Here is a 14969-nt window from a genome sequence, read left to right as displayed (position 1 = left end):
TTGAATTCCATTGTTGTTCCAAGTATAGGTACGGGGAAAATACACTACATATGCGTAGTGTATTTAGATTATTATTTCATGCCATGACGTAACAGCCGTTAAAAACTTGCACTTTTACCTATGTATAATATACTAATATATGTATTGTATTTCTATAAAAGTAAACATTTTAAATTTGATTCTAAAGAATTTTTATTTTTTTATGGGGTAGGTACTCAAGTGAAAAAGTTTGGACAACCCTGGTGACCTGGCATTGGTATATTTTTATGTAATTTGCGTATTTGTTTTTATAGTTTAGAAAACATGATTTATGATACAATACCGCGTGGTTAGAAAAGAATTCAGATATATTATTGATAATAATATTATAAAAATAATTATTGTTGTTGTAACTGCCAACTGGTAATGTCGTGTACTCGTGTAAATGTGTAATACTTAAATGACAGTGCACGTGTAACTGTGTGAGAAATTGTTGATAAATATATCCAGATGTCTTAATAAGGTACTTTTACATTTATTGAATTATCTCAATCCCTATTGTAGTATTGACGTATTGTACTATTGTGGACCTCGAAATGTCGTGTTTATCGGTTACCGTGTATTTTATCTTGATTTTTTTTTTGTGTACAATTTATTAAAATACGTCAACGATGTACAATAAAAATCAAAAATCATTAATACCTATTTCATTCTTAAGTTAACACGTGCATAATGATCCATTATAATTAAACATTTTTTTTTGTTCTTCGAATGTTGTACCTAATAAATACTAATATATTTTGTAATAAAAAATTTAACTTCTTATAGGTAATGAACTTAGAAGTTATAAGTAGAGCAAGGACTTTCATGCACTAAAAAATCATCAAATATGCATTTAAAAACATGCACTTATGCATCAAAAAATTAAAAATATGCCGTTAAATATGCCCTTAAAAAAATTAATTTTATTATTATTCACTTTAAGTAAATTGATTTGAATTTTTTTTGAATGTCGGATCCCATTCTTCTTAATTATTATCCGTTGAAAATACAGATTCACCAAACTCGATTACAAAATTACACAAACAATAAGCTTTTGTCGATTTTTCTTTTGGCATATTACTCACGAAGGTTATATAAAAATTAAACTCTCGAAACTTACACACACGTGGCGAATCTACTTGAACTAATCTAATCCACCCACTGACTATAGATAGTTACTTGATACTATGGTTTTTATCCTACGTACCTACTATTCGTTAAATAAAAATACAAAAATAGACATAATAAATACTGACCAATGACCATTATTATTATTTCAAGATAAAATTTATCTCTATCGTCTTTATAAGTTTATAACGAATTGTTGATCTTGATTCATGGAAAATATTCATCAAAGTGCTCGATTTTCGATAAACCATCAAAATATGCACTAATAGCTTAAAATATGCTCTTTCAATCAAAATTATGCCCCTTAAACCAAAAAATGTCCAAATATGCAAAAATATGCACTAAAAACTTTTAGCTTTTGGTCACAAACGTTGTGAAAGGTATTATGTACTTACTCTGCATACGTTTAACTAAATCAGAAAAAACATGCAAATGCATGAAAGTCCTTGCTCTAGTTATAAGTCTTATGACGAACCTAAGTGGCTAGGTGTACAAATATATAATACAACAATTATATTATAGCGGATTTTCATTATTTTTCAGTCCAATAGTATATAGTATATATTTTACAATACATACTCAATGATAATAAATAATAGTACATAAGTCATGAGCTGCAGGTTACCTATACCTACATTGTAACATAAAGTCCCGGAGTTCCACGCCCTATTTGTGCCATTGATTGAACTACCTTTAACTATATATGCACACTCGCCACCGCTGTAATATAATAAGTATATTTTGTTTTAGTAATTAGAACAAGAAGAACGAGTAGAAAATATGAATAATATTTATTTTGCATTAAATATAGGTATATTTATCCTAATACTCAAATAAGTAAGGATTAAATTAATATTCATAAAAATGTATATTCCGTTTGATCTTTTTATCTTTTAAATTACAGTACGTAGCTAACCCCACCAAAAAATGGTTTCCGAATTCTTTCAATTGTTTTTCAATGTTGTCATGCTGCAGTGACAAGCTGCGTAGGAGGATCTTTGTTTTTTTATCCAATTTCGCGGTTCGTGCCGTTAAATTACGCGTCAGACGTTAGTAGGGAAGTAATACGTATGCCGTATGTGTACATAGTTTACTGTTTTGTACATTGTACTTGTAAGTGGCACAAACAAGATTTTTCAAGTGGGCGATGTTCCAAGAGCTGAAAATCCATAATAATCGTAATATAAAAAAAAAGGTTAAATATTTAAAGGAAAAACCAATAATTACTACAAGGTCCAAAATCAGAAAAATTTAAAATTTACTGATATAGAAATAACGAAACGAAGTGAACAACTATTTCATCGATAAAAAAATGTAGGTACCGAATTCAAAAAATCAAAATTTTATTTTTATTTTTAGTTAATTAGACAAGTTTCAAGCGGTGGGGGGCCCGAAGACCATCGTCCTTTTTGGTGATGCGCGAATGGAAAATATTGCACATGTATGTAATTATCACTAACTTTAATAGCACTTTCACTGTCTTACACTTAATTGTGTCGATGAAGTATAATATTCAACTTGTACCACTATCTATATAGTAATAACTAATAATTATCGTATAGCACTATTATAGCGACGTGTTACCAACATTTTGGGTGCAGCGTATGGTGTACCGTATACGCATCAAACGACTGCACGAATGTCTAATATACAGTAAATGAGAATGCCTCTTAGTGTTATTGTTGGTTATCCCTGCGTTGCGCTGCATAACTATACAAAGTCGTAATCATCATGACGATTAATTAATTAATAATTAAGATTTAGGAAAGTTAAACAGTTTACATAGAGTGTAGATGTACGATAGCACAACTCATTAACCAGCACTCGGGCACTCGGCGAATATAATTAAATAATAAATTAGGACATTTTAACAGTGGTCAACGTTCTAATTGGTTATACTATAATATTATATTGTAATGTCTTAAAAAACAACAATGTAACGCTCGCGTGTCACAGAGTTGTTTATTCATTATTTTAATATTTACATGTGCCATGTGGCCATGCTGGTGATATAAAGTGGTTTAATTATAACGATTCGCGTCATCCTCTCTGTCTGTATATAGTCACTGACCTCCGCCTTCATAAACGCTCATTAAGTTTAATTTATAGGTTATCCCCGACTTATACTTAATAGAGATTTCATGTTTCATATATAGCTGCAGGGATTGTCGTGCGCACACTTAAGCACAACACGCATCACGCAAGACGTTTACAAGGTAAATAGGTATTTTTATTGCTGGACTAAGAATCTGTGGCAGATCTAGACTTTATTATTATCATAATATTTTTTTTTGGGGGAGAGGGGTGATTAATGGTTATAATCATTATTATCGGTGTTGGAACTCGGAGTCGATTCATTTTTTGTACAAAAATTTACCTCATAGTAAAACTCTTGTCTCGTATAAAAGTCAGATTTTATTAGTTTTTTTTTAATTCGAAGGAGAAAGTATAACATACAGGTCACATCGATATGAATTTTACTATTGTTATTTATAGTTAATCAATAAATCGGAGTTCAATCTGACCCGATTACATCCTTTCTCGTTCAAATATAAAAAATGATAAAAATCCAACTGGGTATCCTACGAGGCGTGATGTCGTGATGGACGATATACGTTATACATAGTTATTCCTGCAGCTGTTTTTGACTGTAAAAATGGTTTAATTTTTTCTTTGCGGACAGCCTGTTGTTTGGACACCACTCAACGAAAGCACCTACATTTCCAGAATTGTTGCCTCTTATAGGTGAGAGGGAGCTTTCTCATTATAGTTCAGAGATTGTTGTTCTGACGAGTGTTTTGGTTTAAATAGGAGTAAGTAAAAATTTGTAGGTATACATATAACATACTACATAATAATATAGAATCGATATTTGGTCGAATGATTTTTTTATTTATTTTTTTTTTAATTATACGCAATACTCACCTACAGCTAACGATTTTTGACGGACGAAAATTCAGAACAGATATTTCAAAAGTATTGGTTTGTTGGTAATTGTAGGTATTTTCCACGTCAGATGATACATAAAAACAACGAATTATTCGTCACCTACGTGGCGATATCGAAGTGATGATGAACAAGTCGCTGCGTAGTGCGTGACGACGTAGTAAAATGTTAATTTAAAAGCAAAGGGGGCCGGGCGAGTGTGCAAAATTTGCAATGGCAGTGTGTTTAGAGTTGTAGACTAGGTATCCGCCTAGGCCAATTTTATAATTATATTATACAGACAATAAATTGGATTTTTAGGGTGCGCAACGGGCGACGGCACACCCTTGTATCCCCTATCGACTAGTGCCGAGTGGCATACCTGAGGCCAATGTGAAATAAGTAATAACGTAACGATTATGAATATATATTCTATTCCATAGTGTTGCATTATTCAATTAATTATTATAATTAATATTAGGTATCTAGTTGAATTGTATTAACCTGTCCACTTAGTCAGAGTCTGGGTAGGAACTCGAAGGGCATTCGCCATTCGCCAATTCCACACGGGACATTTGTGACAGAACAATTTTGGTCTGCTCGCAACAACCATAATTATATTTGCTCGAGGTCACACTGTTTCCATGTGTTTTTTCCATATTTTTTTCCCCACGGTTTTGATAAAAACAATAATTATCTTTCTACTATCGCAAATATATGTTTTCGTCCTTTTCGATACTACGCTCCCGTCTGTTCGAACGTCTGTAAAATTTATGTATTTTTTTTCGTTTTTATCTGTTACTAACCTACAGTCAAAATTTCGCCATTAAATAGAATCCAGTTAGGGTGGTGTTCCACTTCTAAGGTAAGCACAAATCGTCCAAATAATATTGATTTTTACTAGCAGTGGTCACTGGACGGTCACAGTATGTGAACGTCGCTGGGTCACCGTTTTATCGCCCGGGGGCACCTGTTAGGCTGTAATTGAGGTGAACGAAAGAAAATCCTACATTCGTATTGTTGCTCTTATACATTTTGACATCACTGTCTTTTGCCAGGACGCCCTGAAGTCACTAAAGATCAACTTACCGCCCACTCACATTAAAAGAACCATTTCACTGTAATATTAAATTATATTTTATATTACTATAAAATCATCCATGCCATTTGTCATAAGTAAACTCAACACTTCCTATCTGTCCTAGTTTTAATGAAAATATGTTAATGAAAAAAATGTTTTGTGCCCATATTGTCTGTCATAGGCTCAATAGCCTACATTATCAGAGAGATCCAAAGTTCAGCACAGTATCTACAAAATAAAAGAAGAAAAAACAATTTTAAATTGAAAATAATTTCGGGACAAACTTAAATTTATTGTTTAGGGGTTGTAGTTGAAAAATTACCTCTACCTATATCCCCTAATTTTTTACAAAAGCATATTTTTATACTGTGACATTTCCATTTAACAAATTCCTTATTTTGACATACAATACAGTAGTACAGTACACATCATTGTACTACACTACTACTTATTTACTATACATAATAATCTAATAGGTACAAAGTTTTCAGTTTTGTTCATCAGTACTGTTCAATACATCTAACTACATATTCTTACAAACCAAATCTGTTGAAAAGATCTTAGGATTTTTGATTTATCAATTCAAATTATGATTATCCAATTGTTGAAACAGGAAATATAATATATAATTTAAGTTTGTCCGCTTAGTACTTATTATTATAAGTGATTGTAAATTAACGGATATTCTCTTAAGAGTCATAACTAATGAAATATTAAAAGTTAAATCAATTTTTATTAACTTCCTAGTTTTGACAAATGTTTGGTACTTTTAACTATAATAGAAAATACTAGTTATGTTTATAATATCGAGTAAGAAATAAGAATAGTTTAAAGGTGGTTAAATTTTGACTATGTTATATTGTTAAATAATTATTTGTAAAATGTTCAAGGTCAATTTAATGAAACTAAAATTCAGTATTCTTTATGTTATTTATTTGAGTGCTAACTAAGAGTGCAGAGTGAGGATTACATATTATATTATATAGGAAAATGCATTCAACTTTTATTGTTATTCAATATTCATTGTGTCATATTGTAATCTCTTAAAATTGTTGTTTTGTACAACACCTATATCTATTAATATATCTTCATCATTCAAAAGATACTCAGTCATATTGGTTTTATTAGTAAGTTTGTATGTGGACAATCTAGTAAACAATAAATGTAATTTTAAATTTTAAAAAATATTTTAGAATTTTTAGCTATTCATTATTTTGTATTAATCATTTAAATGTCAAGTGTATTATTATCTATGACAGTCATTTAAACACGTGATTAGATATTATTTGTTGAAATAACAATGAGATTAAAAAGCAATTGAATTTAAATTCAATTTTTTTAAATTCTTTTTGATTAAATTGAAATTTGAAATAAACAACATTTAAAAGGTAAATAAAAAAAAGCTGTTAACATAATAGGTACCCGGTATCATTAAATTTTCAGTATACATTTTAAAAATGGCGCCTTGCCGCCTTTACAACTTGTACAATTAACTAATGCCCTTTGATCTTTATTTGTATGAGCTGATAAGATAAATTGTAGTCTGATACATAAAAAATGTTACCATTAGCAGCTTTCATTCTTTAGCTTATAGCTCTCTGTGCTACATGTTTCAATTACATACATTTGGTTATTTTTTATATATTATGCAAATAATAGTATTTTTTAAAACACCAGGGTAGGTAATTAAGAAATAGATTCATATTCAAGATTTTTGTATTAAGTTTTTTTAATGTTTTTGTGTTGCTAAAATGTTTGAAAAATAATTAATTTTCAGGGACAGCGTCAGCTGGTAAAGTGGTGTGCAACAGGAAACGCTTGGCGTGCAGTGAATTGGCAATCTGGACTAAACGTAGATCCACCGTGGCATTGCTGACATTGTGATTGAGCGTTACACTGTTGAATAAAATATCACTACAAAGCTGCCTCGTAAGTAATATATTTCTTCATGGTAAAACAAAAATATAGTAGTTTCTTCTTAAAGAATATAATAAAAATATTTTTTTACAATCTTCAGTATAGCTTTTTATTAGAGATTAAATATTTTATAATTATTAATTTTTCTCGAATGATTGGTATTATTTCTTAATAAATAGATGTGTTAAGCTGTAAGACACTTTAATTGTTGAGCTAAATTTTTTATAAAGGTTAATAAAAAAAAAAATGTGTACTCACATTAAATTAATATTTTGTATAAAAAAATAATGTATTTTCGTTAATATAGTTCTTATATTGTTCATATTTGTTTTAAAATAATAAAATACATTTTTTGCTTGTTAAATATTTTTTAGTATCTATGATTATCTAACTCTTTTATTTAGTAACATGATATGAAATAACTACGAAATGATTAAACACGTTTTTTTGTACCTACCTAATTAAAATTAAAATTACAAGATAAACTTTAAGTGTTCAAAATGAAATACAAGTTACTTACTATGCCTGAGTAAAAAATATTTTTAAACAATGGGATTTTTGTATTGGGTTTTGAGAATTTAATTTTATTACCTATGTTGAATGAAATTATTGTTATAAATCCCTATACATCATATAAATCAATTGGTTCTATTCTATATTGTTTTTATGGCTAATGACTAATGGGTTATGTTGAGTATCTTGGTATGGCTTAATAGTGATAATAGTAATTGGTATTCATAGGTAATATATCTCGTTATTATTTAATTTTTTAGATAAAGTAGCATGATGTGTGTAAAGAAGTAAATTCAATTAAATATTTGATAGCAAATTGTTACATCTAAATTGCACTTTAAACTTTTTTTCTATGATGTTACCATTGTATTTCGACAAAAATAATATATTCATTAAAAATAATATTGTAACTTTAGCCTATTGAGAACTAAAAACAGTTGTAAAACAAATATTATGTTAAATTGTAATATTTAAAAAAAAAAGGTAGATTGTTAACATAAATGTTATAAAAAAATTAAACTATTTAAAAAATAATAAAACTATGCATGTAAATATTTGTATGAATTATATTTGTATGCTTCAAATTAAATATACTTAAATGGTTACTTAAAAAGTCTTAATCAAATAAGCTTATTTTAAAATACATATGAATTATATAGTATTTTACTTTCTTGATTTTTAATCAAGTAAGTGTGGTAATTGAAATGAAAAAAGTCTGAACTTTGGAAGACTTCAAGAATTTGTGTTGATTAGGAAAACATTAAAAATATAACTCAGTTATAATGAGTAGATGTGTAATTAAGTTAGTCTTAATATAAAATATTAATGAGAGGGATCTGATATCACACCCAAGTGGTAAAATGATTTGAATCCACAAAAACATTGGCTTGAAAATTTTTATTTTTAACTTTTATGATAGCTAGAATGTTGGTTGATAGCTCATTAAAAAAGGATTATCAAGCAGATGCAAAATATGAAATTTAAAATTAAAAAAAAAAAATTATTTAACTTTTTATTGTCAAAAAAAGAGTTATTTTTCGCTAGATTTCATTTAGTGGAGTAGATTTCCAAAACCGGAGAACAGATTTTGTTGATTGATATTTTGTTAGATTCACATTGGCTAGGAAAAGTGCAGTGAAGATTTTCAGAACTTTATCTTCAATCATTAATTCACTACAAAGCTTTAAAGCCGAAAAACATCTAAAAACACCCAATAAAATTTGTTTTATTTTTTTAAAAGCTCTGTAGTGAATTAACTACTATTATAGATAAATTTCTGAAAATTTTCACTGCGTTTGTCCTAGTCTCCTAGCCAATGTGAATCCAACAAGACCCCTCACAACAAAATTAGCTCTCTGGTTTTGGAGATCTATCTCACCAAATGAAAATGAAAAAGATTTTTTTTTTTGATATCAGTAAATATTCATATTAGGCACAATATTCCTTATCAAGTTTAATAAATAGGTAGTTTAATAAATAAAATAAGCAAAATTACTTTAAGACCTCTTAAATTCAAACTACTATATTCTACTATAATCTAATATCTTTTCAATAAATTCATGTGCAATTAATAATCTCCTTAAAGTACAATTTTGGTTTAATCATATTAATACATACATATTATGTACAGTTAATACATTTCCAAAAATTAAAAATCAAGAATGTTTACATGCCGATCTCTGACTTGGCAAGTGTTTTTGTTGATTATGTCTTGTCAATGGTTTATATAATTTATAATAACTACTTATATATTATATTTATTTACTTAATATATTTATAAGAGTTGAAATTTTAAATGAAGATGTTTAAGTGTTAATCTAATGTTTTTTTGTTTACAGTTTACCTTTTCAATTCACTAACATTTTCGGTGATTAAATATAGTATCTAAGACACTAGTTGTATTGTACAAGCGAAATAAGTATGAGAATTTGTGGACTTGAAGAACAAATTCATGTCATTGATAATAAAGTGACTGTTGAAGAAATTATAAAGGATATAGTTAGAACAAAGGTAATTATTGTCATCATTTATATCTTATTACTTTGTGATACCTACACTAAATGTATTATAATGACCTATAGGCTATAATACAATATTTTTTTTTAGGAAATATCAGACCCTTTTTATATATTTGATGTTGGTGATCTTGTGCATAAAGCAAGAATATGGCAGCAAAAATTACCACGGGTAAAACCTTTTTATGGTGAGTTTTAATGAATATTTTATTTATTTTTTTATATTTTCATATTAAATGTGTAAGGTAATACTAATGTCTAATGTAACTGTTCAGAATGTCTGTAATATAATATATTTATTGATAGCATAAAAAAATTTATTTATTCCAACTCAACAATGAGTATTAATTTAAAATTTAATTTTAGGTTATGTTTTTTATCAATTTAATTTTGCATTAGAATTTTTCTAAAAGTAATATTGTGTATAATGATTAACATTTATCACATGAAATTCAAATAACTTTTTTTGTAGATAATATTGAACTTGTTGCTTTACTCCTTCTATTGTATAATAATGAATTAGTTTATTATTTTTTATTGGGTTTTTCAACAAATTTTTTGTGTTGCATGCTTTCAATGAATTTAAACACTTTGATTTTAAGTTGGTATTCAATTTAGTCAATAATAATATTATGTATATTCAATTTTCATAGGGCAACATTTCATCATTAATTATTAGTTGGCAGATCACAAACTATAAATATTAACTTCTCTGTGTTTAAACAATTGTCCAATTCAAAGATTCCTCTAGGCGTTAGGTTAGCCATATATTAGCCATATTGTGTTTTATAAGTGATTTAGTGCTCATTTTGTAATTAAATGAACTGATAACTATTAAATTATGTAGAAAAAATGTAATCAAATTCTAATGAACAGTGATACCTAACCGTAAAAATGTAATGCAATCAATACTTATATGTCCCTTCTTAATAGAAAATAATACCATAATATTTTCTTGTAAACTGACCATACAAAATATGTATTAAATATATTAGATTTAGGAGTTGTTTTTCGTTCAGATTTGTCATTTGGACTCCGCATAGATTCAATATATATAAAAACTAGAATCAAGAATCTTGGGTTTTTTGATGAAAAATAACTAAGGATATTCAAGACGAGAAGTGCTTATTTGTTTTATACATGAGTTTTTCAAGTCAGTATTAGGATTTGGTTCTATTGTACAAGAGTTCTTTTCAGGTCAGTTTCTGAAACTGTAGAGAAAATTTATCATTGTTTTCACAGTAGGTATTTTGAAAAATTAATATTAGGGTCGCATTTTTATATAGTAATATAGTTTTCAGTATTTTCATTGGTCTTTATTAAAATAAATTGTTGAACATTAATTAGTACTCGCAAAATATATCAGAATAATTATAACTTATGATCAACTATTCATCAGATAGTACAAGTTTTTCAGAATTTAATTTTTTTTTTTTTCATTTATTAAAAATTAAAATGTATCAACATATTACATGTTACAACAAGTTAGCTATTATATAACGATAACAATGACAATTTAATTTAAGATTATACATATAATATAATATTTGAATTTTAAATTTTGTATTCGTGTTTTTGATGTGTGGAATATGTGGTGTGTGTGTGTTATGGGGTAGGAGTTACAGGGAGTGTTATTTTATTTATTAGGGATGTTAAAACAGCAAGAAGGAATTTAATTATACTATTATCTCTTTATTTTTGAATAGATGGTTTGATGTATAAGTGTTTAACTATAATACATACTTTAAAGTTATTTGAGGTTTTTAAGTATTTTTACAGATAATCATTATTTACATTAAATATTTGGAGTAAAATTAAATGTTAAGTTAAAAGAAAAACAAACTGTTTAATTTATAATTTGGTGTATTATGAGGGCTGAATAGTGTAACGTACACTGTTAGGTCTTGTAAAATCATAAAAAAATAATTCTACATTAAAACTTTAATATAATATAGATGGAAACACAAAATAAATTTAATTATTTAGATAATACCTGACACTGGTTACATGATAATTTGTGCAGTATTTAAATAGTAGTTAAGTGAACAGACTTTATATTTTGATGTAGCTTATTATTACATACAATTTTTACTGATGTTGAAATGTTAAACAATATAATTGGAGGTTAGAAAAAGGTTAAAATACATATTTAGTTAGTTATTTATGAAATTGTATAAAGTGTATATAAAAATAATATTTTAAATACCTATATTATAATACATAATTAATTTTCATTGTATGGTATTGTTTACATTTAAAATTTAATACTATAATATTCTACTTATATGTGTATATAACTAATTTGAAAATACATTTCAGCTGTGAAATGCAACGACAATTCCCTTGTGCTAGAAACGTTAGCTGCGTTTGGAACAAATTTCGATTGTGCTTCCAAAGTAAGGATATCAAAAAAAAAAATTTTTTTATCTATATTCACTCTAGGTAATAATATTTATTTTATAATTTAATTTTTTCATAAAGGCCGAGATAAAAAAAGTTTTGGACTTGGGAGTGAATCCATCTCGTATAATATTCGCTAATCCAGCAAAAATGACCTCGCATATTAAGTATGCCATGAGCCAGTGCGTTGATTTGACAACATTTGATAATGAACTGGAACTGTACAAAATTAAATCTATCCATCCATCCTGCAAGTAAGTTAATGATAGCTAGCTCAAGACACAAAGTTTATATTTTGTTGGTTTTTGTAGCTTGGTTATACGAATTCGTTGTGATGCAACTGAAACTCAGTGTCCACTTGGTATCAAATATGGCTGTGATCCTCTAACTGAAGCACCAGCATTAATGTCATTGGCCCGTGATTTGGGTTTGTCTGTGGTGGGAGTAAGCTTTCATGTTGGTTCAGGATGCAATGAACCAGCTGCTTTTCGAAGAGCGATTGCTGCTTCAGCAGCTATTTTCCGACTTGCCCAGCAGTTAGGTTTTATGAATATGTACTTATTGAACATCGGTGGAGGATTTCCTGGAAATAAAAGCACTTCGTTGGACAAAGTATGTATCTATTCTTGTTAAAAAAGCAATCTAAGTTTTTATCTTAAATTATTTTATTACCCTTTTTTTAGATTGCAGACATAGTGAATGATGCACTTAATGAATGGTTCCCTCCAAATAATGGTGTGACTATCATAGCAGAACCGGGTAGATTCTTTGTGGCTTCAGCATTCACACTCTCTACAAAAATTCACTCTATTAAAAAACGTTCGAATGATGAAAATCATATTATGTATTTTATTAATGATGGAGTGTATGGTTCTTTTAATAGTATTCTCTATGATCACTCAGTTGTTGTACCCAAACCTTTGAATGTGAGTTGTTTAACATTGAATTGTTAATTGTTTGGTGGTACAATATTAACTTATATTGACTTTACTTTAGGATTATCCGATGAGTCCAGTTTGTCAGAGTTCCATCTGGGGACCTACTTGTGATGGTTTAGATCAAGTAGTTGATTTGGTTAATATGCCACTGATGAGAATGGGTGATTGGATTACTTTTGAAGATATGGGAGCTTATACAATACCTGTAGCTAGCACATTTAATGGATTCCCGCTTCCCAAGGTCTTTGCTGTTGCCAGTCGAAAAATTTGGTAAGTTTCAATGTTGTTGTCTTAAAGAGTGTATAATGTAGATTGTTTTTTTAATATGCAACTATTTTTCAGGCAAAAGTTGAAAAATTTAATGCCAATATCTGAGGACCATTTTACAACTGTGCCAATTGTTGCAACTATCAAAATGGTACGTTCAGTATCCAGTGATGATGATGAATGGGATGACAATGAAATAGAATATACCCAGCGATATCCATGTCTTCACCTGAAGAATACGTTTTCTATGCCCGAAGCATGAGTTTTTTGCTTGTATAATGAAATAACTTAGTCTCCATTTTATTATATTTAAAATTAGATATAAGTTTTTGTTAGCATCAATTGAATTGAGTAAAGAGGCAGCTCCCTATAACTATAAACATAATATAATAAATTCTAATCCTTTTAATTTATTCTTTACCATAGTTTAATATTTGTTGTCCTTTTAATTGCAATGATTTTATTTATTGGGGTGTTGCATTATGTAATATCGAATATTTAAAATACATTATGACAAATTAACATCGGCATTTGTGTAACTAACAACTAGTATTAGACAACTGACCAACTATTGTTTGTTATTTGACAAATATAGAAAGATTGTGGTAACTGAATCTATTTGTCACATTTTACATTTACATGGTTTTATTAAATTTGCATAGTGCAAAAAATATCATAATTCTTAAGGTCCTGGACTAAAGTATTGATGTGAAATATTTCAGTATTTTGTGTAAACCCATTTTTTTAAAAATATGTTGCAGTTGAGTATTTATTGTCTAGTATTTTTTCTTTTTTTTTCAGCACAACATTTTTAAATTAATTTAACAATGGTTGTATAATTTACTTATTGTTTTAACTTCCAAATAAATTAAATTATTTGGTACCTAAATATGTGGTTTAGTGAACCACTATAGCCTATAGCAAAGGTGACAAACCTATAGCATGAGTTAGTACGGTGACTAATACGGCACAGAAAAATATTTTTATTTCATTGATCAACCTTGCAGTTTTGAGTAATAAAATAAAATAGTAAACAAAGTTATTAATAAAAAAATAGTCATCAATTATGAAAGTTGGAACTCACTGTGTCCATACATAATATTTTATATTTAGACAAAAAATTGACTCTCATTCCAGATAAATGTAATATTTACGATATTTATGTCAACATATATAATATGTGAAAGCTTATTTTCCACAACGAATTATTTCAAATCAAAACAAAGGAATAATACATTGTTGAATGATATTAATGCTGCTTGTTTTTCATTTTAAGAAAATTACGAACTAGATACACAACTAAATAAAAAAATTATTTCCGTGAGCTTTTCAAGACTACATCACCGTGAGAAAAAATTGTTCATGTGAACAAATATAACTGGCACATGCATTTTTAAAAACTGATTCTAAGGTTTTGGTAGGTGACCCAAAAAAGGCTTGTCACCCATGCCCGGCTACCAAAAATAGATTTTTTTACGTAGAGTAAGTAAACCGAACTTTGAAGTACATAAGTTGTTGTATTGTTGTTGACAATAAATCTGTGCAACGTGAAATCGACGAAAGGGCTGCTCAACGATAACGCCAATAAAAAGCATTGGAAATATCTAAAGGTACGTCGCACTGGATTTGGCTTTGGCATTTTTTGGCATTTAGTGCAAAATTATAATAACGAATAATAATATTGAGAATCCACCTTATAAATTAGTGGTTCTCAACCGGTGTTCCGCGAGAAATGTCATACATGTATAGGCTAGGGTTGCCATT

At 28.3% G+C, this 14969-nt stretch overlaps 1 protein-coding gene across 2 annotated transcripts; it reads left to right on the top strand.

Annotated features, from left to right (window-relative positions):
* The first annotated feature begins 4801 nt into the window (after window positions 1-4801).
* On the top strand, window positions 4802-13837 carry LOC111035615 (ornithine decarboxylase 1-like). 2 transcript variants are annotated; one of them, XM_022317302.1, is made up of 10 exons: window positions 4802-4939; window positions 6933-7084; window positions 9424-9595; window positions 9692-9788; window positions 11920-11996; window positions 12082-12254; window positions 12312-12612; window positions 12684-12926; window positions 12997-13208; window positions 13281-13514. In XM_022317302.1, the coding sequence occupies exons 3-10, from the start codon at window positions 9506-9508 to the stop codon at window positions 13465-13467; spliced, it is 1380 nt and encodes a 459-aa protein (XP_022172994.1). In that variant the 5' UTR covers window positions 4802-4939; window positions 6933-7084; window positions 9424-9505; the 3' UTR covers window positions 13468-13514. The 2 variants fall into 2 exon arrangements, with proteins under 2 accessions (XP_022172994.1, XP_022172995.1); XM_022317303.1 differs by lacking the exon at window positions 4802-4939 and adding an exon at window positions 6701-6833 and having other exon boundaries at window positions 13281-13837.
* Window positions 13838-14969: the final 1132 nt, after the last annotated feature.

Source organism: Myzus persicae, unplaced genomic scaffold (genome assembly GCF_001856785.1).
Source record: "Myzus persicae strain clone G006 unplaced genomic scaffold, MPER_G0061.0, whole genome shotgun sequence".
Taxonomy (NCBI): domain Eukaryota; kingdom Metazoa; phylum Arthropoda; class Insecta; order Hemiptera; family Aphididae; genus Myzus; species Myzus persicae.
Note: the sequence above shows the minus strand (reverse complement) of the source record. Positions and strands in the feature narration are given on the sequence as shown.

What these genes read in the sequence shown, in the direction of transcription:
- LOC111035615 (XM_022317303.1), top strand. Translation starts at nt 9,506, where the DNA reads ATGAGAATTTGTGGACTTGAAGAACAAATTCATGTCATTGATAATAAA. An exon ending in AGGATATAGTTAGAACAAAG is followed by an intron (nt 9,596 to 9,691) that starts GTAATTATTGTC and finishes ATTTTTTTTTAG; the next exon opens with GAAATATCAGACCCTTTTTA. An exon ending in ACGGGTAAAACCTTTTTATG is followed by an intron (nt 9,789 to 11,919) that starts GTGAGTTTTAAT and finishes AATACATTTCAG; the next exon opens with CTGTGAAATGCAACGACAAT.